At 48.5% G+C, this 26,059-nt stretch overlaps 1 protein-coding gene across 4 annotated transcripts; it reads left to right on the forward strand.

The window, feature by feature from the left end:
• Positions 1-500: 500 nt before the first annotated feature.
• Positions 501-24,507, forward strand: Sim (bHLH transcription factor single-minded). 4 transcript variants are annotated; one of them, XR_013101851.1, is made up of 10 exons: positions 501-737; positions 14,541-14,816; positions 16,216-16,301; positions 16,625-16,714; positions 16,787-17,008; positions 19,250-19,452; positions 20,143-20,249; positions 21,226-21,711; positions 21,824-22,749; positions 23,865-24,507. XR_013101851.1 is itself a non-coding variant. In XM_076895237.1 (9 exons), the coding sequence occupies exons 1-9, from the start codon at positions 722-724 to the stop codon at positions 22,525-22,527; spliced, it is 2,190 nt and encodes a 729-aa protein (XP_076751352.1). In that variant the 5' UTR covers positions 501-721; the 3' UTR covers positions 22,528-24,507. The 4 variants fall into 4 exon arrangements, 3 of the variants coding, with proteins under 3 accessions (XP_076751352.1, XP_076751353.1, XP_076751354.1); XM_076895237.1 differs by having other exon boundaries at positions 21,824-24,507; XM_076895238.1 differs by lacking the exon at positions 501-737 and adding an exon at positions 4,014-4,020 and having other exon boundaries at positions 21,824-24,507.
• Positions 24,508-26,059: the final 1,552 nt, after the last annotated feature.

Genomic DNA, 26,059 nt, shown 5'->3' on the forward strand with positions numbered 1-26,059 from the left:
GGCCTGAATCGTCGTCTCGTAAAACCACCACGAAGTTAAACTTAAACACCACGAAGAGCTACGATTAAACTATGAATTTAAAAAACCAACACTGAACTATAGTGGAACGTTAGGCTACCGGATTGTTTCGCGGTTCGCCTTATTTTATGGGCTATTCGATGCGGCAGTGTTACACGGGGGGTAATCGCCCCGCGAGACTGATGGTATTCGCTGCGAAAGTGTCGTTTTAATCGCGTCCCTGGTATACACTGTCAAGTCGGAAACGAGCGTTTCCGGTTGCGTACGTTCAAGCTCCGTCGGACGGGAAGGGATGTGCGTGAAAGAAAGTGAGGAATAGTTCTTATCGAGACACTCGAGATCGCATGCTAAGAATTTTTTAGTGCAAGAATGTTGTGAGACATCTCCTCTTCGTCGTAGAAGAACTTTCAGGCACGTTGTAGAAGAACATTGCGCCTGCGAAACATTGGCAATCATTGTAATACGGAATGATTGACGATAGTGTAGCACGATGATTGGAAATGACTATATTGTCGATCTAGTTGTTAGTTAATGCAAGAAGAAAGAACAGCGATATTCGATGGAATTCCGTGAGAAACTGAAGTGCTTCAAGTACCGACGGCTTGATCAAAGTGTTCGCTGCTTGGGACGTTTTTGCTGCCAAAATCGCTTTCGCACCGAGGGTGACTAATTGCTTCTTTCCCGGTGGAACACCGGTGAGAGTATGGGTTTGTTTGAAGGTAAGTAAAATAACATCGATCAGATCATTGCTGTTAACGTTTAATCGATGTAACTTCTCGAGGTAAGTACAGAGAAGAGAGACTGTGGGGTTTCAATAATTCGATATGCATCTGCCAAAGGAATCGCGTGCGAAAATGAAGTGGTAAACCGTACGAAAGGGGTGGAAAATCGAGCCGCGGATGCACCCTTCTATTAGACCCATCGATCGTTTCCAATCCTCCGACTTTATCCTACCATCGTAACAACGTGATCGAAGCGTAACAATTTGTATGCGCAGGTGTAACACGAGCCGATAGTTTGGATGCTGGCGAATTGTTCCTCTATATCCGTCGAATGTATCTCAATATGACATTACTGTACCCGCATCGTGGTCTCATGGGAGACTCGAGAATCGCGTTCCCACCCCTTTTTCCGATCGCTTCATTCAGAAACAGCGTACCCAAAAATCTGACTCCCTGACTCTTCCGGAATTTCTCTAAGACACCGTTTCCTGTTGTCGACTCTACAAATTCCATGGATCGTGTCTACCACTTCGTGTCTACCCCCTTCGTTTTCTGTGCGTACAGTATCGATGAATCGAGAACACGACGCGCAGTCGATAAATTAACAGGCAGCAGACGCGCGTGTCGGTTTTCACGCTTGTCAGACGTTTGTTCTAATCGCTTAATTAAGTGTCCCGCCCCGTCGTTTCGAAAACATTCCTCCGCTGGCTTAAGGGAAAGGGGTAGAACAATCGACTGGTCGATCCATCGAGACGGGACGACTGGCAGTATTTCAAGAGAGCGTGGGGTGCAACGAGATCTATCCCGTTTTCGGCGCGTTTCAGTGCCGCTTAAAGTAAATAGGAACGCGTGTTACGTGACCAGGGGCGTGTCGTTTCCTAAAGTCATTTGTAGGGAAAATGTCCGGCTCTCGAACGTGATCCTTTTCCGCGTCCTGCACGGCGTACCCTTCCATCGCCCACGGAACAGAGAAGACTTATGTCTCCGCGCAGCTGTCGCGACAGCATAAATCCCGCTGGTACCCGTGGCTGCTCCTTTTTTCCCTCCTTCCTCCCTTCTTTTGCCCCCGTCTAAACTACCACTGCGTGTTTTGGAAATCTCCTTCTTTTTTTTTTGGGCAGGGGAACCCTGTCTCATTCATAATACGTATATAGATTTGTATACTCGAAGCTGGGACATTTTTAGGCGTCTCTTTGTCTCGCCTAATCACACGGTTGTTTTGAACCGGATTATGAACTCGTGTGAGTGAAACGGGGTAATTGGTTCGAGAGATTTCACTCGCTCGTTTCTTTTCGATGCTTCTCGTTGAACACTCTCGAACGGCGACGAAAGCGTTACTCTTACGGATTTCTACGAAATTTCTGCTCCACCGACGTGTAAGTTATCGTGGAATAATAAGGGGGACCAGGAATCAGTTACACCCACGACAGATTAAGGTTGTTTATTTGTTCGTGGCGAAGCAACACTCGACCCGCCCTAATCGAGCGACTTCTTAAAATGTAGAACAATGCGCCGTGATTACCGCGGCTGTTTCAAAAATGAAACATTTTCGAGTGACTAATAATAGCGAGATGGTGAAGCCTGCGCTAGGGTGCAACGTGCAACATCCTGGCACGTGCGTAAACAATTCTCTTAGGTAATTCCTACCCCTCGACTCGCGCTGCACAATGGTCTAAAAATATTCGCGTTTTGCGAACGAGAAATTCGTGGAAATTCATGGAAAACCGATGTGAACCCCGATAACGATTGGATCCGATTAATTCTTAATAAGGGAACCAGGAATTTACGCCTGCCACCTTTTCCGATGCGAAACACGCGCCAAAAATTTATTTAGTCTGTCGCGTAACCGCGCCGCTATCAGAAACAAATCAAATTTGTCGACGTCGTTAAATCACGCCTCTGGCCGTTCAACGTCCGAGACCGGGAGAGCAAATACGGGGGCCCATAAAATTGCGCTCCTACACGAATCACCCCTGCACCCAGATTACTCGACGTCACCGCGTCATCGACGGTGCTTTTACGGTTCCAATTTTTCCCTTACCTCCTCACGCTGCGTTCCCATTTCGAGAAGAAAACCTCAACAACGACCGCGCTACGTCTCGCCTCGTTCGCGGCTAAATTTTCATGCCTCGAGACACAATGGTATCCTCTGTCCCGTGTTCGAAAGGGTTTAATCGACCTACTTTACGACCCCTAAAACCGAGACGTAAATTTTCACCGTTCACAGCGGTTCCTGTAATTAAATCTCCTACTGCTTTTGCTTTTCTATCATTTTCTGGATGCAAGTTCGTTCCCTCGCGGTTTTCCCGATGTCCACGCTGTCTGGAGAGGAAACGAAGGCGTGAACTTGGGAAAAGCGATCGCGATCGTCTCGCAAAGGGACCCGGGCCAGGATCAGAGAAGCCGCAAACTGTCCAGCTGTTACTCCGGCCTCTTTAGCAGGCGGATAGGTGAAAACGACTTAAGCGTATCGACATGTGTAGAAACAAGATATCCGATACTTCCTTAGCGAGACCTCCTACCGTGGACGGTGCTCGTCCGATTCAGATTTACGACGTTGCATCCTCTGGAACGGCGTGAGACCGCCGGTACACGCGCGTTATTGCGATCGTTTCAGCGCAACAAGTAAATAAATTCCGCGCGATGGTTGCAGACCACGATGACTCTCTGTATCATCGACGCTTTCGTTCCAGCAATTATTCATCCTGTAATCGCGCCTTTTAACTAATTTTATTCTGACGTTCTCGAGCCTCTCGCATAGTCCTCGCAAGAACAGTGGAACAACGATCAATCGCGATCGAAACGAGAAAAAGTTCGTCTCGACGAGAGACAATTACGAACGATAGAATTCGCAGCGTTTGCCGCGAAGAGAAGTGACGCACTCTGGGCGATTTCAGACTTTGTTTCACCGCTTCGAACGCTGTGAGGCACAAAGACAAAATGGAGGTGGGAGGCGAGGAGAGTGGTGGATTCCTTTACATGAAATCGGTAACCATTCTCGTGCATGTAATTCCCACATGACTAAAACGGGCCACCCGTGGTGGGGATATATGTAACACCGGGATCCCAAGCGTCAAGCTCCGAAGTTTAGTTTTGCTTACGACGACCCTAAGTCCCGCCGACCAGGTCTCTTGTCCCCTGACCTGACTAGCCGCGAGTCGAGGAACATGACACTGATTCGTTACTTCCGCGAAAGTTCCGGGTCCCTTGCGAATTGATTAAATCGATCACTGCTTCTCAGCCACGTGGACATTTCGGATACCATCGTTCACCATGAAGAGTGAGTACGATTTATACGTTCGATACCAAAGTTATACTTCGTTTCGTAAAATAGTAGCCTGTTTCGTTCGATTTCGATTTCCTTTATCGTCGAGAAAAACGTATCCCACGGAAAGGAAACGAGTCCTCCACATCCTCGTGGTCAGCGATCGCGTTCCTACGTTTCTCGCGCTACGACTTCCAATAATCCAGCTAAATTGCCAGGCCAACAGGGCCCAAGCTCGACCGTGTATCGGGTTGGCTTAGTGAAACGGGAGAGAAATCGTTAAATAAAAGCGGCCACGGTGCCGAGGGCCGAGAGAACGCGGCGAATGGTAAAAAAAAGAGCAACGCGTGTCGCGGGTCGTCACGGCAGGCAACCCCCATCGTGGCTTATGGCGTACGGCCACGTGAGATTCGTGGGTTTCGTCAGGGCCTGCGTTGCCTTTTGTCATCGGCCCTGGTCCCAGTTCTTAATTCGCAACGGCGACAACGTCGAGTTACGGCCGAGTAAATTGACTTTACGTTTGTTCCATTACCCTTTTCCAGCGGTTGCGTACGAGGACATTGATCAATTTAAACCCTTCTTCGCGTTCGTTCGCTGGTTCTATATTTCATCGTTCTACAAATTATTGTATCCCTGATTCTTCGCCTCGTGCTATTCTCTATTAGCGACGAACGTTGAACGACAAACCTCGGTGAACAGAGCCCCTACGAGCCGTAACTCTCTCGCTGGTGTCGCGCCAATGTGCACATTTTTATTGCGCGTGTAGTTGACGCTCGCCTTGTATGCAAGCCTTGATTATGGTAGAAGATGCCTCGTCAGCATAACAGACATCCTTGTTATCGTGGCGGCGTCCAAGGTTACGCCGTTGGTGCCTAATCGGAGGCCCGATTTGTCTCCGCTCCCACTTTCCTTTCTTTTTTCCACGTGGACATGTTTTAATCGCCACGGTTCTCGTTCGTGAACGGCCGCTCGTATCCCAGCTTCGCCGACTAATCCCCTCGCGGACTTAATCCGTAACGCCGGATCAAGTACTTTTTTCGAATCACGCGCGTTCGACGGCCGATCCACATTATTTCGTTCGACCATCGATCCGCGCGTTACGCCAACCGAATAAAAATCCGGAACCGGACGAATATGAAATTAATCGTCGGATTAAACAATCTTTCGTTTCGTTGCGAATCGACAGTTTCGCACGTCTGTCGCCTGTCGATTTTCATTGATTCTTTATCGACGAAATATTATTCAGAGATGGGATACAAGCGCATTTTAGCAGTCTGCTAGAACGCGGCTGGCTTTCTTCGAGTGCTTCTTTTCTGCGCGGCGAAATCGTCACGACCGTGAGACGAGTCGTGGCGTTTACTGCCGAATCGAATGGCAAAAGCAACGAGACACAGACCAGAGAAACTCCTGCTCCGCCGGTACCGATCGCATCTGTTCGATCTTTTATTTCGTTTTAAAACCGCAACACCCTCGTTCTCGTGCGATGCGTAAGAGAATATTAAAAATATCGTAACGAGCAGGTTTATTAGTCGATTGTTATACTTTCTTCGAAGGTGGCCTCGTCGATTCGTAGAAACGCAACGAATATACGACCACCCTTGGTTTCTCCGCGTCCATTTGACGCGCGCCTCATCCGAGCGCTGATGTATACCTCGGGGTGAGAGGGCAAAAGCGTGGAGGTGATAATAAGCCGTAAAGACTGTGAAACGCATCAGAAATGCGTGAAGCGTTCGTTCCCTTCGGCTTTACAAACGGCTCGATGTCGAGCAATCGTCGAACTGGCAATATTTTGGCAAAATTATGGCGTTGCGCGGTGTCATTGATGTCTCGAGTATACTCTTCTTTCATCTCGACCGAGGGTGAGAATGTATCTCGCTGGGACGCTAACACTTTTTAAATAAAGAACATTTTCAAGCTTCGAGTCCGATCGTCAGTTCATCCGTGACTAATGGAACGATACGTAACCACGGTGAATCGACTGCGCGTATTCCTCGATGTCCACGTTCGTTTTTCTACGCGAGGGTAGCGAGAGGCGAAGAATAACGTAACACCCGTGATTTATGTGAGACGGTCTAGACGCTGCTTTACAAATATTTGTAGTAAACACTTCCGTTCTGATATCCTCGACTTCTTCTCCTTTGATTTATGTACTCAATTTATATCGGTCTCTATATCATAATTCTTGCGCGAATCAGGGTGGAAACCAAGGATAATGGATCACGGAATCCTTCGTATTTTGTCTCTTATTCGATTTATTCGGTGGCGATACCCACGATGGCGATTCGTTCGCGAACCCTGGAAACACCAGTTCGCGAATCGACTAATAAAAAGAAATCGTTGATTCGTGAAGGGCGAGGGAAGAGCGTTGCAAATAAATGAACCATGAGAGACGAGAAAAACGAGAGTGACTAATAAAAAGCGTGACGTCAATGAATCAGCAAACAAGAGGGATTAGTTGGCCGAAAGCCAAAGTGTAAAATAATGGTACGATAATCTCGGCGGTGGGCGACGGATCGTCTTGAATTATACCCTATTTAACAAAGCTACTCGCGATCTCGAGGGACGTTATAATTATTCGTTAATTAAGGTCGTCTTGATTGCTACGAGACCGTGTATCGCTTTCGCTATTTTCGGCATCGCCACAAAGAGAAGCGCATCGATAGGGTCTCAATAGACACGTAAGACGGATTCGCAACGGAGAACATTGGTGCGATTTCTGCAAACTTCCTCGATGGCGAACGGTCGTACGTAATTGGAGAGTATTTTTCCTTTGCGCACGCTGGTTGCAAACGATGCGTCTATGCAGCCGGTGTATGTAGGATGTTATACTTTGTAGAGTGTGGCGTCATTCAACGCAGTGTACGTGTCCAAGTGGAAAACACAGGCGACACCAATTATCCATTTTTGCACGGAATTATCGCCGTCGACCGAGATAACGGTGACCATGCTCGCGCCGCGTACAAATCGTTTACAAAGAGAAGACACTCGAAAAATACCATCGGACTTGGAATTCCACGACGGCCTTGCTCATTATCAATCCGCGGAACATCTCTCATCCGCGGATCAAAATAACGCGCGACCACTTTTCGAGCATCGTTGCGCGAGTAGAAATCTCCATTTGAAAAGCATCTCTCTCTCTCTCTCTCTTTCGAGAAATCGTTTCATTCGAAGAAGAAAAATGCGTGGCGAAGAGAAACGAAAGAATCTGGAATATCCCCGTGGTACACGGTCGACTCTCTGGGGTGCGTTTATTTGCCCTCGTGATTGCCATCGGCCCCGGGGATGACGTCGCGTACGTTGGGTGGCCATTTTAGAGGCGCGCCTGGACGATCAGTCACACTTAACGTCAGGACTGAAGTGACTTAGTTTAGGGCTGTTTAAAGGGCGGGCTGTTCGCGGATGAAAAGCTGGGGGCCTCGCCCATTCGAGGCCGTCGGGGGTGCGAGTTTCTCTCTGCCGTGTAGTTCGACCGTTTCTACCCTCTCCATCTTCCCGACGAGAGGTACCAACTAACAACGTGAATGAGAGGGTTGACTTTTCTGCTAGCCAGCCTCTCCCCTCCGCTCATCTCTCCCTCTCTGTCCCGTCTTTTCCTCCGAAGGTACTCACCACGGAGAACTGTATCGTCCTAGCTGCAGAGCGGCGAGCGAGCGCGCACAACCTCGTGGAAACGTTTCGCTTATGTGCACGCACATGTCGACCCTCGGTGGTTTACGCGAACCAAGGGCGGCTTTCTCACGCGCGACGTTCCCTCTTCGAGCCGAAGGGTTGTTAGACTCTGTTTTTTCTTCCCCCCGATCACGGGAGGGGGCAGATTGTCGTTACACTAATTGTTACTCGTACGCTTTAGCCAGACAAAACACCCCCGTTTTGCATCGCTCCGCAATTAGGGCTCCGTCGAGACGATACCCGAAACTTCGTTTCGTTTCGACTTGGCGGGGCTAGGCGTACGTACGTGTTCCAAGGAACGCTCGGTATCGCTGGTTCCAAGGAAGCAGAAACACAAATTCGGCTGTCATCCACAGCTTCCAGCTATCGTGCACGCTTAACGATTATTCGGTTGTTGCCTGGCACGGGTTTACAAACCTACATCTCGCGTTTCACCATCGCGACTCTGGCGTCTAAACAAGGCGTCGAATTTTTTGATCGATAGCTGACTCAGCTGATCCGTCGATCCTTTTAACACCACGAACCTCTACTCGCGAAGTAGCTGAAAATTCCATTAGAAATTCCATCCACGATCGAGAGAAGCGACAGGGGAACCGAAATTCTGGAATTTTAAAGAATCCACGAAACGAAATCCGAAACGATACGGCTGGTACGCGACGAAGAATCGCTGCCCCGTCGTTGGCAGCCCCTTTGGGTACACACGATTCGTGGAGAAAAACGGGGTTACCATGTTTCTTTTTAAATAAACGCGCGGGCAACGCAATGAGATCAGCGAGGTTGTCGCGGGTGTGTATCCAACGTTGGCTGGAAGACGCAGAGAAATCCGAGGTGCGGTGCTCGACAGGCGAGGGGTAGCTGCACGGGGGCGGAAAGCGTGTAGGATTACAGATTATATACGTTGCTCGCGGTTGGCTCGCGGCTGTTGTTTGTTGGGTCCACGAACAACATTGTAAGTAAGTGGAGTAAGTAGCCGTGGCGACCGTGGGGGCCATGCTGCACCGGGGCCACGTGTTGTACCGTCTACGTGTCGACCGAGGACCACGTAAGAGCGCAGATATGTCGGCCAGCGGAACGTAGAACGACACCCTGCGATCTTACGCGGTCAGCACGATGGAAGAGAAACACGGGTCGTGGCGCAATTAAAACGCGCCGCGATTCCGAGTATCGGCGGCTCCACGTGGAACCGCGAACGTGCGACACAAGCAAAAGATCAACGTACCGATCGTTAGAACACGGGATCCTTTCAGAGAGAAGAGGAGAGGACGTTTACGAAGAAGTTGGCTCGCGATAGCGTCGATCAACGGCGAAACGAGAGACAGTAGATACGAAGCTTTGAGAAATATCGAAAAATTCCATCGCCCAGGGTATTTAAAGGGCGAGATACGTTCGTAGAAATTCTACTAGTTTAGAAATTTAATCAAGAAAGAAGAAGGAAAGAGATGGGGTGTCGATGTGAATAACAGAAAGGGTACAGGGTTGTAGCGATGCGAGAGAGGGAACGCAGCGCAAGCGTCAATCGGGGATTAATATCGAGTGTACCCTACAGTTTTTGAGCAAATATGCAAGATCCGTATGCGCGGGGGAATAGTGACAAAGACAATATTTGTTGAAATTTACACGCATGCCGTGCCGGCGCTGTTTTCGTATCGGTAATATCGGCGAGTCTTCCGTGATCGAGTACACACGGTCGCGTGAGCGGGAAATGTCACGGTTCTTCACCCCGTGGCTGTGTGCACGCGTATGAAAACGTTGGTACGCGCGACCGACGACGAAAATGAATCGACGATTGTTCTGTCAATTCTTGCGGACCAATTTGCATCGATGATCGCGACGTAAATGTAAACCTGATGTCCTCCATGCAAATTTTACGGGTTTTTCGCAGATATTTTTCGAGCTGCTTCGACAAGTATAATTTTCTATAAAGAGAGGTAAATAAAATTCCACGCGCGTAATTCTACAAAACAATGCCAATGAAAGGCGGGATAAAAAAATTTGGAGCCCCAATGCTTTCATCGTACATTCACCCCCTGGAAGACGACACAAAATTGTAGGGACGTACGACAAACAACAAATTGGATATTTCGTCGTACAATCGATGGCGCCGACAATGGTCACGGGGGATGATATCTGGCCAATTTCACCGTTCGTTCTTTTAGCAGAATAAATTCATGCTTCCCACCGCTCGTATCACATCTTCGACGCAAACATCGTAGTTTATGCTAGAACACGCTGTATGTTAATAATTTAGCCTGCAATCGTGTTACATCGCTCGAAGAGTGTTTCGATGTGCACAGAAAAAGATATTCTCCACAGAACCGAAAATCTACTCTCAAACGATCACAGCGTTCGAGATTAAAATTCCAACACCTTCCAACCATCGAGTTCTCCTAAAACGCTCCGAAATATCACGTACTCTCGTTCCAGCTCGATCCGCCAACAAATCAAGCCGTGTCTACGACCTAGAGCAACGACGTGGACCAGTCAACCTTCGGTTTGTTAAAATGCGCGAGCACACTCCCGGTCATTGTGTCCCAGGATCGGTGAATGGATTTTCGGCTCTGCCCGAAAGGGGATGATGAATCGCGCGTGTACCAGCCCCCTTGTCTTTTCGGCGAACACGAGGGCGTTCTTGGGACAAGGGCAGGGGGTGTGCGGACGAAGAAAAAGCGCGCTGGGGATGGTTGCGCGTTTCCATCCGACAACGGAAATGTAGGTGAGCCCGATGTTAAGCCGTGGCGGAGTTGCAGGCTCGCGCGCCCTCGGAAATGCATTGAGACGGTCACGAACGACAAGGGCGAAGCTGCCATCGCGTGTACACGCATCTTCAGCGTTCGTATGCCACCGTGATCGTTTCACGATGGTAATTCACGGGCTGACCCAAATAGTATCGCGCCGTTTGGATACGCTCGAACGGAATCGAATCGATTCAGGTGGGTTCGCTCGTTCAAAGGACGCTGGGTTTCATTAATTCACGGCGTGGACGTTAGGTCGACGGTCGCATTCAGATGTCACGATCCACGGATTCCTGGTTTCTCAGATCTTCGTTCGCGATAGTTCTCTGATAATTCAACGCCGTGATTCTCGGATGTTCGCTCGTAAAATCGTCGCTGGGTGTATAATAGACGTGTCATTGGGGAAACGAGGAATTTCAGATTTGATAAATTCGAAGGAGGAAATGTATGACGTCAAAGCGTCGATTGTAGAAAGATACGTTGTTATTGCTGATACGCATAGGATGTTTAGAAATACCGCAGAAGTGTTTTCGCGATTATTTTTATACGAACTTGCTTCTGGAAATATTTACGGTTCTTTGGAATATTCCGTTGCTGTTTCGTTCGAACAAATGAACGAGTGTTTTAAAGTCCGTTTAAAGATAACACTGTTGCGAAACGCGGAAGGGGATACGTGTGTTTCTTTTTATAACAATACCGCCTCTACAGAAGCGTGTTGCAAACTGCTCGAGCAAGTACGAGCGATTTTAATCACCGTCTCTGTTCCCTTCCTCATTGCCGCGCAGTCGTGCCGAACGAACAAGAGCAATTCGAACGAATTTTCCAGGCGTTCCACGTGAATCGATGAGATTAGGAGGTAGATCCGTTAATTGAACAGCCGGATTCGAGCAGCGTCGGGGCACAAATTGAATCACCTCCCTCTGTTTCCTCGCCGATTACTTATCGTGGATATCGATTATATTCGTAATGGTATATAATAGTGTGTTCCGTACGATTGAAGTCAAGGGAAAAAATGCAATAAAAAATTATATTAATCACTGGGTAACTACGAAACGAACGAACGGTCGAGGAGGAACATCTCTCTTCGCGAGATGGACGCGTCGAGGTCCTCTCATCGTCTTAGCGTAAAAGTTTATAACACGATGACCCTGAATGACGCGTTTCCAGTTTTTCCGAAGCTCCTTCCGGACATCTGCACGATCCTGAGGAAGTTCGAGGAGCAACCACGGCCGCACGTGTATCCGCAGCCAAACCACCCCTCCCTCTCTCTCTGTCTTCCTCTGTTTCGTACCGTTATATCGCGTCTTAGCCTCGAAAAGGTACGAGGATGGCGAGAGACGGAGGGAAGGAAGAAACACATGTTTCGTATTAGATATTTTCTACCTGTCGACCCGGGCCAGGGCGCATAGAAAGTGTTTAACGAAGAGAATACCGCCGCTTCGTGGCGAAGGTAACGCCAGGAGACGAGGAACACGTGTACCCTCGACCAAAATCGTGGACATTGTGTCTACGGGGGAGGCGTCTAGGCCAGCGGCAGGTTCTTCCTTCCTTCCTTCCGCAACATGTTGCCAGCACATGTTTCCTATTCCGGGATGCACTTTGCACCCGGGCAAAAAGGTGCATAGCAAGGTGGTTATACAGCCCGGTCGTAAACGGCAGGTTACAACCTGTCATTCACGAGAATTTCGCCCTGGACGAATTTGCACACGTGACCGTACCGCACCGCGATGAATTTCGAAACGTGACCAAATCGCACCGGCTGACGCTACGACGACGTCTCCGGAGGATTCCTCTGTAAACTGTTCCAGATGACTCGATTTTCACTGTCGCCCATCTTAAACGCCGATAAACGATTCATCTTCGACGTTCCCTTCGGGTCAAGTGATTCGACTGTAACCTGGATGGGAATCTGTAATTTTCTCGTCGCGTATATTTCGTCTTCTGAGAGAAGATCTACGCGAGAGCAACGTGTCCGGGGAAATAGAATCGGAGCAGTTTTCTTAACGATTACTGGAAGATTTATCGAGGAAGGTGTTCGAGAAAGTTTCGAAACTGCCAAGATCCGCAAGCATTTCCATCGTTAGTTCGATGTTGAACTGCGTAGAGAAGCGAGCGGCGCGATCGGGAAGGGCAATAAGCATTCTATGGTGGCTCGTCAAGGGAACAGTACGGCCACCAGCAATCCGGCTTTGCTTTCGATTTTGCCACCCGTAGTCTCGCTGTATACGGACCGTCCAGCACCGTCGTCATTTCGAATCACTTGGGCTTTCCCCGGCAACTTTTGCGACTACGGCAACCAACCTCCGTCTCTTCCCCTCTAAACCCAGTCTGCGCTCGTCCTGTTTCCCTCGAACCGTTCCCTCTTCTCACTCCCTCTCTCTCTCTTTCTCTCTGTCTCTCCCTCTCTCGTTGGGAACACAGAGAACCCAGACAGAGAAGTTTTCACGCGCGTGTACAGAGGGGTCTTTCGACTGACCCTGCTCCAAGGGTGGAGCTTAAAATAAGGGTGGTACCTCACGGCTTACCTACCCCATCGAGAAACAGCATTGGGGATGAGATGGAAGCGAAGGAACAGCAGTAGGAGGAGAGACACGCCGACGGAGCGAAAGAGAGAAGGACCAAACGCGACACGAGGTCTCCACGAGCCGAACAACTCCGTACGCTCGGTGCACTAGTCGTAATTTAAGTGCAAGGAGCATCGGTCGTGGCCCGTGCGCTCGTCTCGTTCAAGGTTCGCCTCGGTGTTTTCAAGGTCGTGACTGGAATCGAAATTTCCGGATAAGCGGATCCCTCGCTCTGTCTCTGCCAGCGGAAGTTGCACGGGGCTTTTGTTTAGTGTCGTTACAGAAAAGAGGCTGTGGGTTTGTCTGTTTGTTTGTATGTACACGCGAGAGAAAGTGTTCGAAAGGATTCGACGGGGACGTTTTCGAAGCCTCGCGAGAAGTTTCAACGTTGTCCGCAACACGTGGTCAACGCGATGTTGTGAGGAACACGAGGTGTCTTCGACGTGTCCAAGTGTCACGAGCGTATTTCTATATGATAGCAACCGCACGCAGCTGCGATCGAATTGTGCGCGTCCAGCGTACAGATAGAAGATGGCGCCCACCGTCGAGAGCCACGGTCGTCGAATTATTTCAGACGGCGATCCCTATGTCGGTAGTTGGAGACGGAAACAGGCAGAGAAAGGTATCGAAGTCTGTTTCTGTTCATTTGACAAACGTTCATCCTTAGCTGTAAAAATGTTCGAATTGACAATAACAATTTTTCCCTTGAAACGATTAAACGCGAGCTTGGATCATTTGGAGTCTCTGCACTCGCACTTTCCTCTAAGTCTATTTCGTTGAACAATCGAGGGGAAAAAGAGACTTCCACCGTGCATTTTGTTCCGACCGCTGAAAGCAAACGGATTTTTACTACAAATTCTTAGAATACAGAAATAGGCACAACCGAGCTGTTGTTACGGTGTTATGCATGTTAACTCCTCTGTGGCACTTCTAGGTACTACGTCAATACACCGCGAGTCTCCTGAAGTCTCCGCCTTCTTTATTTTCCTTTCCCTCTCGCCGTTTTACGAGTGAGACTAATTAAAACCGAGAATTCCACCATCCTTTACACCTATCGCCACGTTGCAACTTTATCGAAACATTAATTTGCGAGATCTTCGAATGTTCCCGTGGAAAACGAAGAAAAGAAACAGCTCCTTCGCTTTTGGACGAAAAACAAATTCCAGGACTGTCCACGGTTAAGTTTTCGAAACTCGTGGTACATTGTTATACCCTTTACGGTGAAGATGTTGCGACCGAGTCGGTGGAATTGGTGACTGAAACGACGGAGCAGGAAAAAAATGCATTATTCAAGCGAATTTCCATCCGTGAGAAGTCTCGGTAGATGGGTAGCTACGTCGTTAGATTGCTCTCTTGCCGGCGTTTTAATGACGGTTTGCTCCCTTTGCTTTCGGTTCTCATAACGAGCAGCTTCGGCGTCGTTATGGCTTTCGCGCTGTATCATCCTCCTCTGACGACGATCGCGACATTACCATCGTTGCCATCACTGAAAATGCATTCCTTTGTCGTCCCTCCTGCTTTCGTTTTACAAATCTAAAAATCGTTACACTCTTTGTGATGCCTGTTCCAGACAACAGTTCTTCGTCTGACACCTTGGATCTAAGCGCGCACAATCACTACCCACTGAACGGTAATTCCATCGCTAGCACGTCCGGGCCCCACGAAGTCGTAATGAAGGAGAAGAGCAAGAAAGCAGCGCGTATCCGCCGCGACCGGGAGAATCAAGAGTTCCTGGAGCTTGCGAAGCTGTTGCCTGTACCAGCCGCCCTCACGGCGCAAATGGACAAGGCCAGCGTCATACGGTTGACCACCAGTTACTTGAAGATGCGAGCGTTGTTCCCCAATGGTAATATTATGATTATAAATCCTCGCGTCGATAATCGACGGAGCCAGCATCCGATGAATGTAATCAGCGGTCGGTGGATACGAAGGAATAGCCACGAATGCCTATGGATCGTAGGAGAAATGGCCATCGAGGCCGTTTAACACGGTAACCCTTGGCAACCCCTCCTGGAGCGGTCGAAGAAACAGATCGATTAGTAGTATTCCAATTGAATGGTTACGCGGAACGATACCACGTGCCGGGTAATAAACTTCACTTAGCGGTAAACGGATTGAAACGGTATTCTTTGTTAATTCAGCCACCGGACACTTACGCGCAAAGGGCAAATAGTATCGGATGAGATGGATGTGATTGCGCACTTAATGCATTGTTAGCCCCCGGTGCTTTGTAAGCAAAGCATGGGGGCTGTTATAGTGTTACAATGGCAACCCCCGTCTCGCCCCCGTCCCCTCTCGCGTTCTTGCGACATCGGTGAATTGAATTTCAAGTGGCTGCATCCCTCTAGAATACGGCCGCGTCTTTATTCTTTGGGAATAAAAAAAAAAAAAAAGAATGACAGAGACGGGAGGGCGGGAAAAAAGAGACACGTCGCCCACTCTACGGACACTTCAGGGGTGTTCCTTTTCGTTCGCGTGGAAAATTAGCCGGTGAACAGGTAAACGAGCGTGAAATCCTTTTCGATGAATCGCTCGCTCTGTTTTCGTCGCTTCTGCCAAGGGGTGGAAGATAAATGGCTCCTTCGATGGCCACTCGCGGTTTATTTAATTGCACCGTTAAACGATCGTCTCGCACGCTACGATTCCGTTCGCTGTTACTACTTAATAGTTATCTATCGAGTTATGCGGAAGGGGGACGATCAACGAGTGAGATATCTGATAAAATTTAACGAAACGCCCGGGCGCTGGCGGGATGTCAACGATCAAGCCATTTTCCACGGAATTTCACGCGGCTGCAGAAAACGCCCCAGCAGCTGCAACTGTGGCACCGCGCGAATGTATTGTAATTAATGCGCGGACACGAAATACTTGGCTACAGGCTTACTTACACATCGAACACGATGCGTCGCTGGAAACGTGTACATCGGATCGTTACGATATGTAACGTGTCCTTAGAAGCGACGTCCTTCCTCGGGTTGTTAAGCCGTCGCGTTTAAAAGTAACATCACCCCCTTTTTCCGTGCGCGAAACGTGCCAGACGACATCGAAAACGGTTGCAACGAATATCGAGGAACAAGATTTTCTCCGAAATTACACGACAGAGTTGAATTCGCGATTTCGTGGATGCTCCTTCGTCCCCGAGCGAGAGAAAAATTCAAAACAGCAGACGCTCTTTCGTTTTTGCTGGTCGCACTTGGGAAGATTGGCCCAGCCGAATGTCTGACGGTCGTGAAATCATTTTTCAGGGCTCGGAGAAGAATGGGGCGCTTCCCAGCCAGGCAATACCTCCCTGCAACTTGCCCTCAAGGAGGTGACTAGTTATATTTTGCAAGTAAGCACTCATCGTTCACTGTGTCGCGCCTTATAAATCGATCTAACGTCTTGTATAGGTTGTCCGACGAGCCACGTCGAGTTTAGCCTCAATATTTCCACGAGCAGACACGTTATTACCTTGACAGCCTTTATACATTCCCGTTTTCATCCTGAACTGAACGAGATAAAGGCGCGACCAGTTGTCGAAAACCGTTCTGTTCTAAACGAAATAGATCAGGCCGTAACGAGGCGTGAAAAATCCCTCGGAACTCTAACAATCCTCCCTCGCGTGCTCTTAGACAAGATTTTCACAGAGAGAACTCTCTCTCTTGTTCGTTTCAGGCTTTGGACGGTTTCGTGTTCGTTCTGGCGCCCGATGGAAAAATTATGTACATAAGCGAAACTGCCAGCGTCCATCTGGGAATGGCACAGGTTCGACGCATTATTATTCTTCCATGTTCACCACGGAAGGTCCCCTTTAATGGAAAATATTAATCGGTCCAGGTGGAATTAACGGGGAACAGCATCTTCGAGTACATCTATCAGAACGACCACGCTGAGATGATGTCGGTTCTAGACCTACCGCAGAGCCCAGCGGATCTGCCGGGTTTCACTTTCCCGCCGGCAAACTCGAGGGGTGAAATCGAACTGGAGCGGATCTTTATCCTGAGGATGAAGTGCAATTTGGCGAAGAGATGCGCTGGCCTAGTCACAGAGGGATACAAGGTAACGCGATGCAAATCCTATCGCGCTGTCACGTAAAGGAAATTAATTAGAGACGAGTAGCATCGAGTTCGGTTCGCTTTCGAAGAGATCTTTTTAAACAGTGCGCGGCGATTATGGGTTTATTGGCTTCTGTAAATCGCGCGATATTCGGCGGCAAACAAGTGGTAAGGGAAGACCCATTCGAGACGATCGACGATTAGCATAACGCCTCGGTTGCTTGCACAGGAAATCGTAAAACGAATAAAAATTCAAATGCTAAATAAGAGATAAGAAGTGGCGAGCTAAGTAGGGACGGCATTGTCCTGGTCACGTGCGAGTCGAAAAGAAAACGGCCACCAGGTAGAATGCGCGCTGGTTAAATTCGCTCGGCTGCATCCGTTCCTTCCGTGCAATAAAAACACCGGCCCACGGCGAGCGTGTTTCATATCCGGAATAATCGAGATTTACGAAAATCTATCCGCCGCCCGGGGTTTTCCTTTGTGTGGCAATTTTCTATTTCGCGTCGATTTCGTTCGGTTCCCGATTCAATTCAAACTTCCCCGATAATTTTTCTGTATTTCGAACTGTACCCGCTCGTTCGTTTGCTTTCGATACCATATTTTCGCGCGATACTGCGATTCCGCGATCCTCTTCTCTCCCGTATAGGTGGTATGTTTCCTAACACGATTTTCGAAGATCAATCCAGCTATCAATTACGCTAAATTGAGTGTCTTGTATCCACTTTCCAAGACTACGGATCGATGCTCCGTACACCAGTCGCATCGTTATTCAAGGATTATCCAAATTACCCTCACGGATCCGATTAAACCAGTCACCCTGGTACAGACCAGATTTCCTCGACAATTGCCCGCCACGATTCACGATCGTTAATAGCGCGAACGAATTACGGAAATCAGGAAATCCACCCCAATATCATCGCAGCCAACCAGCCTGTATACGATTTCGCCAAATGTCCCACATATGTTCCGGGCAATAGCGATCGCTCGGCTCATCCTCGCAAAGGGTAACGGCTGGGATGGAACCGAAAACGGGACCTGCGACACTTTGCACTTGCCGTAGGAAAGGAGGCAGCCCTCGAGAAGGAAAATGTTTGGCAAATAGCTCGTTCAAGCCCGCAACGCTATGATGACCGTGGCTCTCGACGAAATCGCACACAGAAAAGACCCCAATAGGCGTCGAGCAAAGTCATGAATGCAACCCCTGTAAGCTGTTAGGCGAGGCGAGTCCCCCCTGGCCGCGGGGGGTGTTTCCGGGGGACGAAGGCGGCTCTTTGTATGGCACTTAGACGCACAAAGACCAAACCGTAGTTGGCTTGACTTTGCGGAGGTGCGAGCACGCGTTTTGCCGGATTTACACGGATCCGTGCGGGTACAGCGGATCGAATCGGCAATTGTGCGAAAGGGTCATCAAGAGAGGATGCGAGTTTCGAGAACCGTGAAAAGAAGGGAATTATGTACTCTTTTGTTTTTTAGTTGTATATCGTTCTATACAGAATTGCAAGAAGTTATGCGTCTGTTTAATTGGATTCAGGTTCCAAATGAAAAACTTTTACAATCGCTAAGGGTGTCTCTGAATTCTTAAGAGATTTAGTTGTAGCATTGATATATATATGAATTCCTCGTTGCACCCATCTCTCGAGCCCGTATTCAGAGACGAAACGGAACCACGCGCCCCCGTTACGAATTATGTATTGCCTTTCCTCACCGGTGTCACGCCACCCTCGTGTTCCCGTACTCGCACGGCCGGGACCCGCGCGGATGCATCACGGAATTGCATACGAGAGAACCGAGTATGCAACGCGGGCATATGAAACAAGCCTATTTGCTTTACAAATTCGCGGTGCACTCGAGACGCAGGCGACGTTGAACGAGGCTTTTTTTCCATTTCATCGGCCATTTAATTAAGCAGGAATTGTTAATTTGTCCCCGAGTGCAGCGTCGCACCACGCGAAAATCCGCACTTCAACCCTCGGAGAACTCGCTCGAGTATCGCACTTACACCCTGTCGGGAACCGGTGTATGGCATTAAGAATAATCACGTGCACATATGTAACTAACGATAAGTCCCTCCCGCCTCGAGTGCACCGCGCTTAATTACGACCTTTCGTTCGTATTCCCACCTTTAAACTGTCCTGCGGCCTTTGATCAACGTTGCTTTCGCAATGTTCATTGGAAACAATTGTTTTCTCCGCGAACAGATGATTCCTATAATTCTCTCTAAACTCGAGCACGCTCATTACAGGTGATACATTGTTCCGGTTACCTGAGGTGTATCGTGGAGGGTGAATACGAGGACGGAGCCGGTCGACATTGCATCCGGAAAGTAGGCCTGCTAGCAGTGGGCCATTCGCTGCCAGGACGGTGTCTAACGGAAGTGAAACTGTACCAGAACATGTTCATGTTCCGGGCGTCGTTGGACCTGAAGCTGATCTTCGTCGACGCGAAGTAAGAGAAAAGACGAATCGATCGATAACCAACTACCGTCCCTCGTGGACCTGCTCTTTCGGTGAATCACGTTTATTTGTCCGGTGTCTCTAATTCGAGGAGTAGGGAGGGGAAAAAAAAAGGAAAGGAGAGGGAAAAAAAATGGACGAAACAACGAGCCGGATTATTTCTGTCGTTGCAATTACGGCGCGGTGTTAAGTTGCGTCGTCGATATTTCGACGCCAGCGAAGAGAAGGGTCCTGGTCGGCGACGGCCATTAAAATCAGTTTCGTGTTACCACGGACCCGCTAGACATTTTTCTCTTCGCTCGCTTTTTTTTGTTTTATTCCCCCTCCACCCCCACCTTTTTTTTCTCTCCGTTTTATTGATGTCAAATAAATATCCCGCGTGGACAGGGCTGTATCATGTACGTACATGCACCACACGCGTGTACACGCTGGGAAACGAACACGTGGCGGCGTATAAATACGGGGCAGGGCGATGGAACGCGGGATGAAATTTTATATCGCGCTCGGAAAATCGATTTCCATGGATGTCGACGGGTATGCAAACTTGGTATTCGACGGAACTTCCGTGAAGTCCGGGCGAAAATAAATACACCCGATTCAGAAATATTTTTAATGGAAAAAAAGACACAGATGAACGATGCTTGTAGCGTTTCCCATTTTTTTCTTTCCCGTGCTGTTGCAGCGTTTCGCAATTGACTGGATATGATCCGCCGGATTTGATCGAGAAGACGCTGTACCATTACGTGCACGGATGCGACGCGGTGTACTTGAAGCACGCTCATGGAACATGTAAGTAATCGCGGTTTTGGTCTTTCCGTAGATATTAATACTCACTAACTGCTTCGTCAGAGTCCAGAATACCCTTGTAGTATCTCTAATATCGGGTGCTAAGTATTCCATATTTTGTGAAAATGCATCTTCATCGAAGCAAAGGTTGATTGCGAAAAATGCGAGCAAAGAAAGTCGTGGCTGCCGGTGGAAATAGGCCTTATTTCCCTTATTGTTAGCGTATGTAGCCTGGAAAGCGGCCTCAGAGGCGTCGACGTGGTATCGGAGTGCTCGAAGAAGAGGCTCTCGCAAGGCCAAAAGCAGCTGACGCTGCTTAACTCGGCGACGCCCTCGCTGACGAAATATCCTTTGATCTTTCCTTTCTCCCATCCTCCGCGAGCCGACTTTTGAGGCGAAGCAGCGAGTATAACAGCATTTCCCTTTTTTCTCCTCTTTTTCTTCGTTCTCGTCCCTCCTTCGCCGCGCGCCAGCACGTTAAAGCCTAAGTATATGCACACGTAGTACATACAGGGTGTACATTATTGATTGAACAATGCTGCTGTGGCGCTATGAGCAGAGTAGAAAAGAGAGGCTTCGCCCGTGTGTACGTGGCCTCTGTCTAGCTGTCTACGTGTGTATTCCTGCGCGTGTGAACGTCAGCACGAGGGTGGACGAGAAGGAAGAGAGACGGAGGGTGCAAGGGGCGGTAGAAGAGGGCAAGAGAGGAGGAGGCTGTTACTGCTATCACTGTTTGAACAGACTCGCAGTTTCACGAGCGCAACTCGAAGGGAGCCTGACATAATGCCACTAATGTCTGCGCCTGCGGATTGATCGACGTTATGCTCGACATTGCGCTTGAAAATTTTCCTTCAAACACCATTGTTACGCTACGATTTTACGTAGAGAATAACTTTTCACGTCGAATTGCTGGACTAAAGATGAATTCCTTAGGCAATGAGACGTTTTTTTGGTACGTCCCCTTTCTTTCTGTCCACAGTGCTGTACAAGGGCCAGGTGATCACCAAGTACTACAGGTTTCTAGTAAAATCAGGTGGATGGGTTTGGATGCAATCGTACGTCACGATTGTCCACAATTCCCGAAGCTCCCGGCCGCACTGCATCGTGTCGGTTAACTACGTGCTGAGTAAACCAGAGTACACGGATTTGCAATTGAACTGCGAGCAAAAGTCCTACTGCACGAATCCGAGCAATCCACCCAGCACCCCTTTGCCGACACCTACCACCAGCGCGAGCGCCAACGAGTTGGACAATCACAGTCCCAGTTCGCCAGCGTATCGAAACAGATCGAAGGATTCGCCTGACAACGATTACGCGAACGGTGCTGCTTATCCCAGACCGGAATTCGTTGATCTGACGACACACAGCCACTATTTATCGCCGTCGTATCAACCGCAGAATGTGACCGGTGGCTCTCACGAGGACAATCTCAAGTACAATTCCGACTGGTTCTACCAATACGGAGGTAAGAGCCAACGCGTTGAATATAACGTTTAACTTCGTGGTACTCTTAAATACGCATAACGTTAAAGAATGATTGAACAAATTTCAGCTTAAAAAGGAAACATTTCTTTCAGATATGCACCAAGATCCCCTCGCGACTGTCTCGCAGCAACAGGAAGCGCAGCATCCGCACCCCCTGCACCACGCTAACTCTCCATCGAATCTCCAGCAACACAGCCCCCAAAACGCTCAACAGAAACACCAGCACTCCCCTCATCTACTGGACCATCCAACACCACCAGCGAGCCTACCGCAACCGCAGCAACAACCCCAGCAACAACCGCAACAACCGCCGCCGCAGCAACAGCATAGCCCTCAAAGTAGCCAACAGAACAGACCTTACTCCACGTCGTCGAGTTCCTGTTGCAGCACAGACGCTATGGACAATCATTTACCCGGTGCCCTAAGCGTCTACTCTTTGCCGCACGGTTACCACCCCTATTACCACCACTACGCGTCCGACTCGACGGCCTCGAATCTGAACGAAGTCGGTGGCGTGATCATGTACCCTAATTGCGGACTGAACAACGAGAACCACAACGCCACAGCGAGCACCAGTGTTTCCAGTAACGCTCAGCACTTCGAGTCCCCGTATCAACCCCACCTGAGCCACTATAACACGAACAACAACCCCGCGAAACACTCCTACCATCAAGAGCCAACCTCAGCCGGTTACACCAGCGTGATCGTCGACTCGCAACAGTACAGCCCCAGCTCGGTGCAAGACCTGATCCACTATCAGCATCATTACGAAGCGCATCAGCAGTTCGTTCACTGACACCAGCTAGACGTGCCTTGCGCATAGCCCGTCGACACCAATTGCAACCACGAGTCGTGCTATTGCACCGACACGTCCGTCGAGCCCGATCATCGTCGGGCTGCTACCAGCTTCGAGCAAGGGAAATCGAACGCGATCGATCACGCTGGCGCGAAGCTCCCACGGCAACGAGATGATGACTCGAAAGTCACGGTGGACAGTGGACAGGAACAGGTCTATCAGGTGCGTGCTAGGTTTCAGAACTTGCAACTTTGAGATGATTCAGCTCCCTGTACGATTTTCAGAAGTTATCGGGAGACGACCACTGCAAGGGACAAGGGGTGCAGTGAGTTGTCGTGAGTTTTCAGAGTCGGAGTACGTCGAGTGAGTCTGGTGAAAGTCGGTGGGAAATGAAATGCTAGGGAGGACGGACGTGCGTTGCGAAAATGGCGAATCGATCGGGAATGTACGATCTCGAGCGATTCATCGTGTCGCGTTTACGAGATCGACGTTCGTCGATCCGTTGTCATTGGGTCTGTTACTCGTATACTTTATTCACATATCAAGATACTTAACTTTCTCGTTCGGAGAACGTAGGCCTCACGGTAATTGCGTTAATTGCTTCAAGGTTAATCTAAGTTATGCCTCGAACGTTCTTGCGATCGATCGAGACGACGAAAATGCGATTTTCGTTTACTGTAAGAACGCCTCTTCTTAACATATCCCCGAGCGTCTCTTTATTTATATTCGGATCCGTTTAATTGTTTGATCGCTAATGATATTCATTAGACACGCCGCGGTGAAATAATTAACGTTAGTCGCGTCACGTAGCGTGACCGTTTCGATCGTGTATTTTAAGCAGCATTTTAATTCGAACAATAGCGGGCTTGTTAATTTAACGAAATCACGATGATTAACGTAAACGAGCCAGCTGACCTCGACCAAGCAATTCGAGCGAATCATCGAATCGAATCAAATTCAGACTAATAAAAGAGATAAAAAAGAAAAAAACGAGAAAAGAGAATTTCTGCGGACTGCACGCTGGACGTGAGCAGCTAAAATTTTTCTTAAACACAAAATCGAGAAAATAAAAAAAAAAAAAGAGAGAGAAGGGATTCTACGATTACGTACAATTTTTTACGATTGCACAAAATGCTCCATAGAAGCACGAGCTTGCCAACGGGACGAAAGTTACAGGCGTGGTTTCTGTACATAAGAGGAAGGGAAAGGCGAGTCGGATTATTTTGAAGGAATCCGAATAGGTAGCGCGAGGTACTTAATTTGTAGACATGTAAATTAACGATAGTCGTTCATAGATTTTAAGACTTATATATATAAATACACTTGATATTTCTTAGGTAGACCCGAAGACTGACCGGTGCTTGTACCAACCGACCAAAGAAACACTCGCCCTTCTTACGAGGAGACAGAAAAAGGGGACAAATATCACCGTTGTTACATCTTAATCCGCGTTTTATTTAAACACCACGCGTCTAGCCAGAAAGCCGGTACTTTTAATAAAAGAGAATCAACCATAGAGTATCCCGGCGATCCCAGTTACGCATTAACCATCGAAGTATTTTATTATCGAACTTCTAGTAACGTTAACGGATAGTTCCTCGGGGGGTGGGCGCCACGAGGTAAATCGCATGTATAAACACGTGTACACATTGCGCAAATAAGGAAACACCATTATTTATAATCGATGTAAATTAACGTGAACGGCACGACCGGCAGCTGTGTGCGATGAACACCGCGTTGTACGATACGAGATTATTCTAAGCGTTGTAAATATTGTAAAACTGATGACGCGCGCGCTGTGCATACCTATTTGCGAGAAAAATATAATCGATATTTTCCTCTGACGATCTACTCATCTTATTGCAGTTCTCTTTCACTCCGTTTCAAACGTGGACCCTCCGCTTTCAACGACGGGGACCGTATGATCGCGCCACGTTTGGAATTGTACTTGGAAATAACGAGAAACACGAAATAAACCAGTTGAACCGAACCGTCTTTTCGAAAATCGAATTTTCTTATTAAAATTGCGAAACGAAATATTGGTCGCGGTAGGGATTCTCTACGGGCACTGCGACGCTCGCAGCTGGAATACCTGCGCCTAAACGATTTACCACTTTGCAGGTGACGAGGTTTTCTTTTCGCTGCGGGAATTTCCCATTACCTCCAATCTGTTTTGCCGCAGGTACCCGTGAAAGCCAGATAACGTTACCGAGAGTGCGGCATATTTCCCCACCCCGTTAAATTTATGGAGATTAAGCCGAAACATATGGGCTCCAAGGAGGTACCTGCTCCCCAATATCCCACGGGATTGCTTAGATAAATGATTTGCATTTACCTCAAACCATTCAGTTTGCGGATGAACAAGTATTCATAACGTCTATTTCGCGTTTACCATTGCACAACTCTTATCTCGAAGTTGCGATATCGATGAACACAATGTAGAATTATAACAAACATTCTTGTAATAGAAATCGATGCATTGATATAAAAAATTCTACGGAGAGATCGACGTGTTCGTATTTCGAAAATGCTTATCATCAAAGAAAAGACTTACCATTTTGGAGAGGTGGTTGGTTATCCCACGACAAACGCGTAGCGGAGGATCAGCTAGCAGCATCCGTTCCCGGAACCCCTTCAACGAAATAGAAGAAAACAACGATCCTGTTTTTCTCCGTTGTTCCCCCCGATTGTCACTGGGCCCGGACGAACAATAAATTAATTGTGCCTTGTACGATTCTTGGGTTAGCTTTCGGTGGTCGCGTGCTTGCCTGCATGGGGTCGCTCGTGAAGAGAGGCACGTGCCTCTTTATAATCGCCGTCAGCCTCTGCTTCTCGCACCGCCATTAGGGACGTCTAAAAAGACAGGTTCCACGGGACGAGTCACTAATTTTTCCTGCTCGTCAACGAAATCGCATTGCGATCGTGCGTGGTTCGAAAGTCGGCTCCGAACTGTGAGAACCGGAGAAATTAGGGTAGAACAAAGACCATTCTATACAAGATTGTTCTTAAATCATAATCACCCTTATTTTTAGCTACGATATCTAAATATCAGCAATTAACAATGTCCAAATAGAAGTACCAAAATTCTAATAATCGTACGAATGCAATTTACATCTGCTCCCTTCAACCCCTAATACCTGAGCCTACTTATATACCAAGATCCACGTTAACCTACGATCTACGGCGCCATGGTACACGACCTCGTGTACCATTAAATCCACCCCTCTCACGGGAACACCGCGGAAACAACAGTTGAACCAATCGTCCGAATGGGCACGACGAACGATCGGTGGCGTTTACACGATTCTGGTTCGGCGTTCATGGACAGGTCCATGAATATACATCAACCATGAGGTCGATGTAACGAGGACACAGTGGCTAAGGGTGTTCGCGTTCACGAGGGCCGCTATTATCGAGCGTGTGTGACTGGTACGGCGATCGTCACCGAAGGAGGGCGAAAGCCGCGTGCGCCTCGTTAAATTCTTCGGCCAACGGATGTGACGGGGCCACGATTCTGTGAAATTGTGCGATC

The sequence above is a fragment of the Xylocopa sonorina genome, chromosome 5 (genome assembly GCF_050948175.1).
Source record: "Xylocopa sonorina isolate GNS202 chromosome 5, iyXylSono1_principal, whole genome shotgun sequence".
NCBI classification, from domain to species: Eukaryota; Metazoa; Arthropoda; class Insecta; order Hymenoptera; family Apidae; genus Xylocopa; species Xylocopa sonorina.

Bases quoted from the DNA above. Each gene is read 5' to 3' on its own strand.
- Sim (XM_076895237.1), top strand. The intron at 14,817-16,215 runs GTAATATTATGA...ATCATTTTTCAG, and splicing joins GCGAGCGTTGTTCCCCAATG to GGCTCGGAGAAGAATGGGGC. The intron at 20,250-21,225 runs GTAAGTAATCGC...TTCTGTCCACAG, and splicing joins GAAGCACGCTCATGGAACAT to TGCTGTACAAGGGCCAGGTG.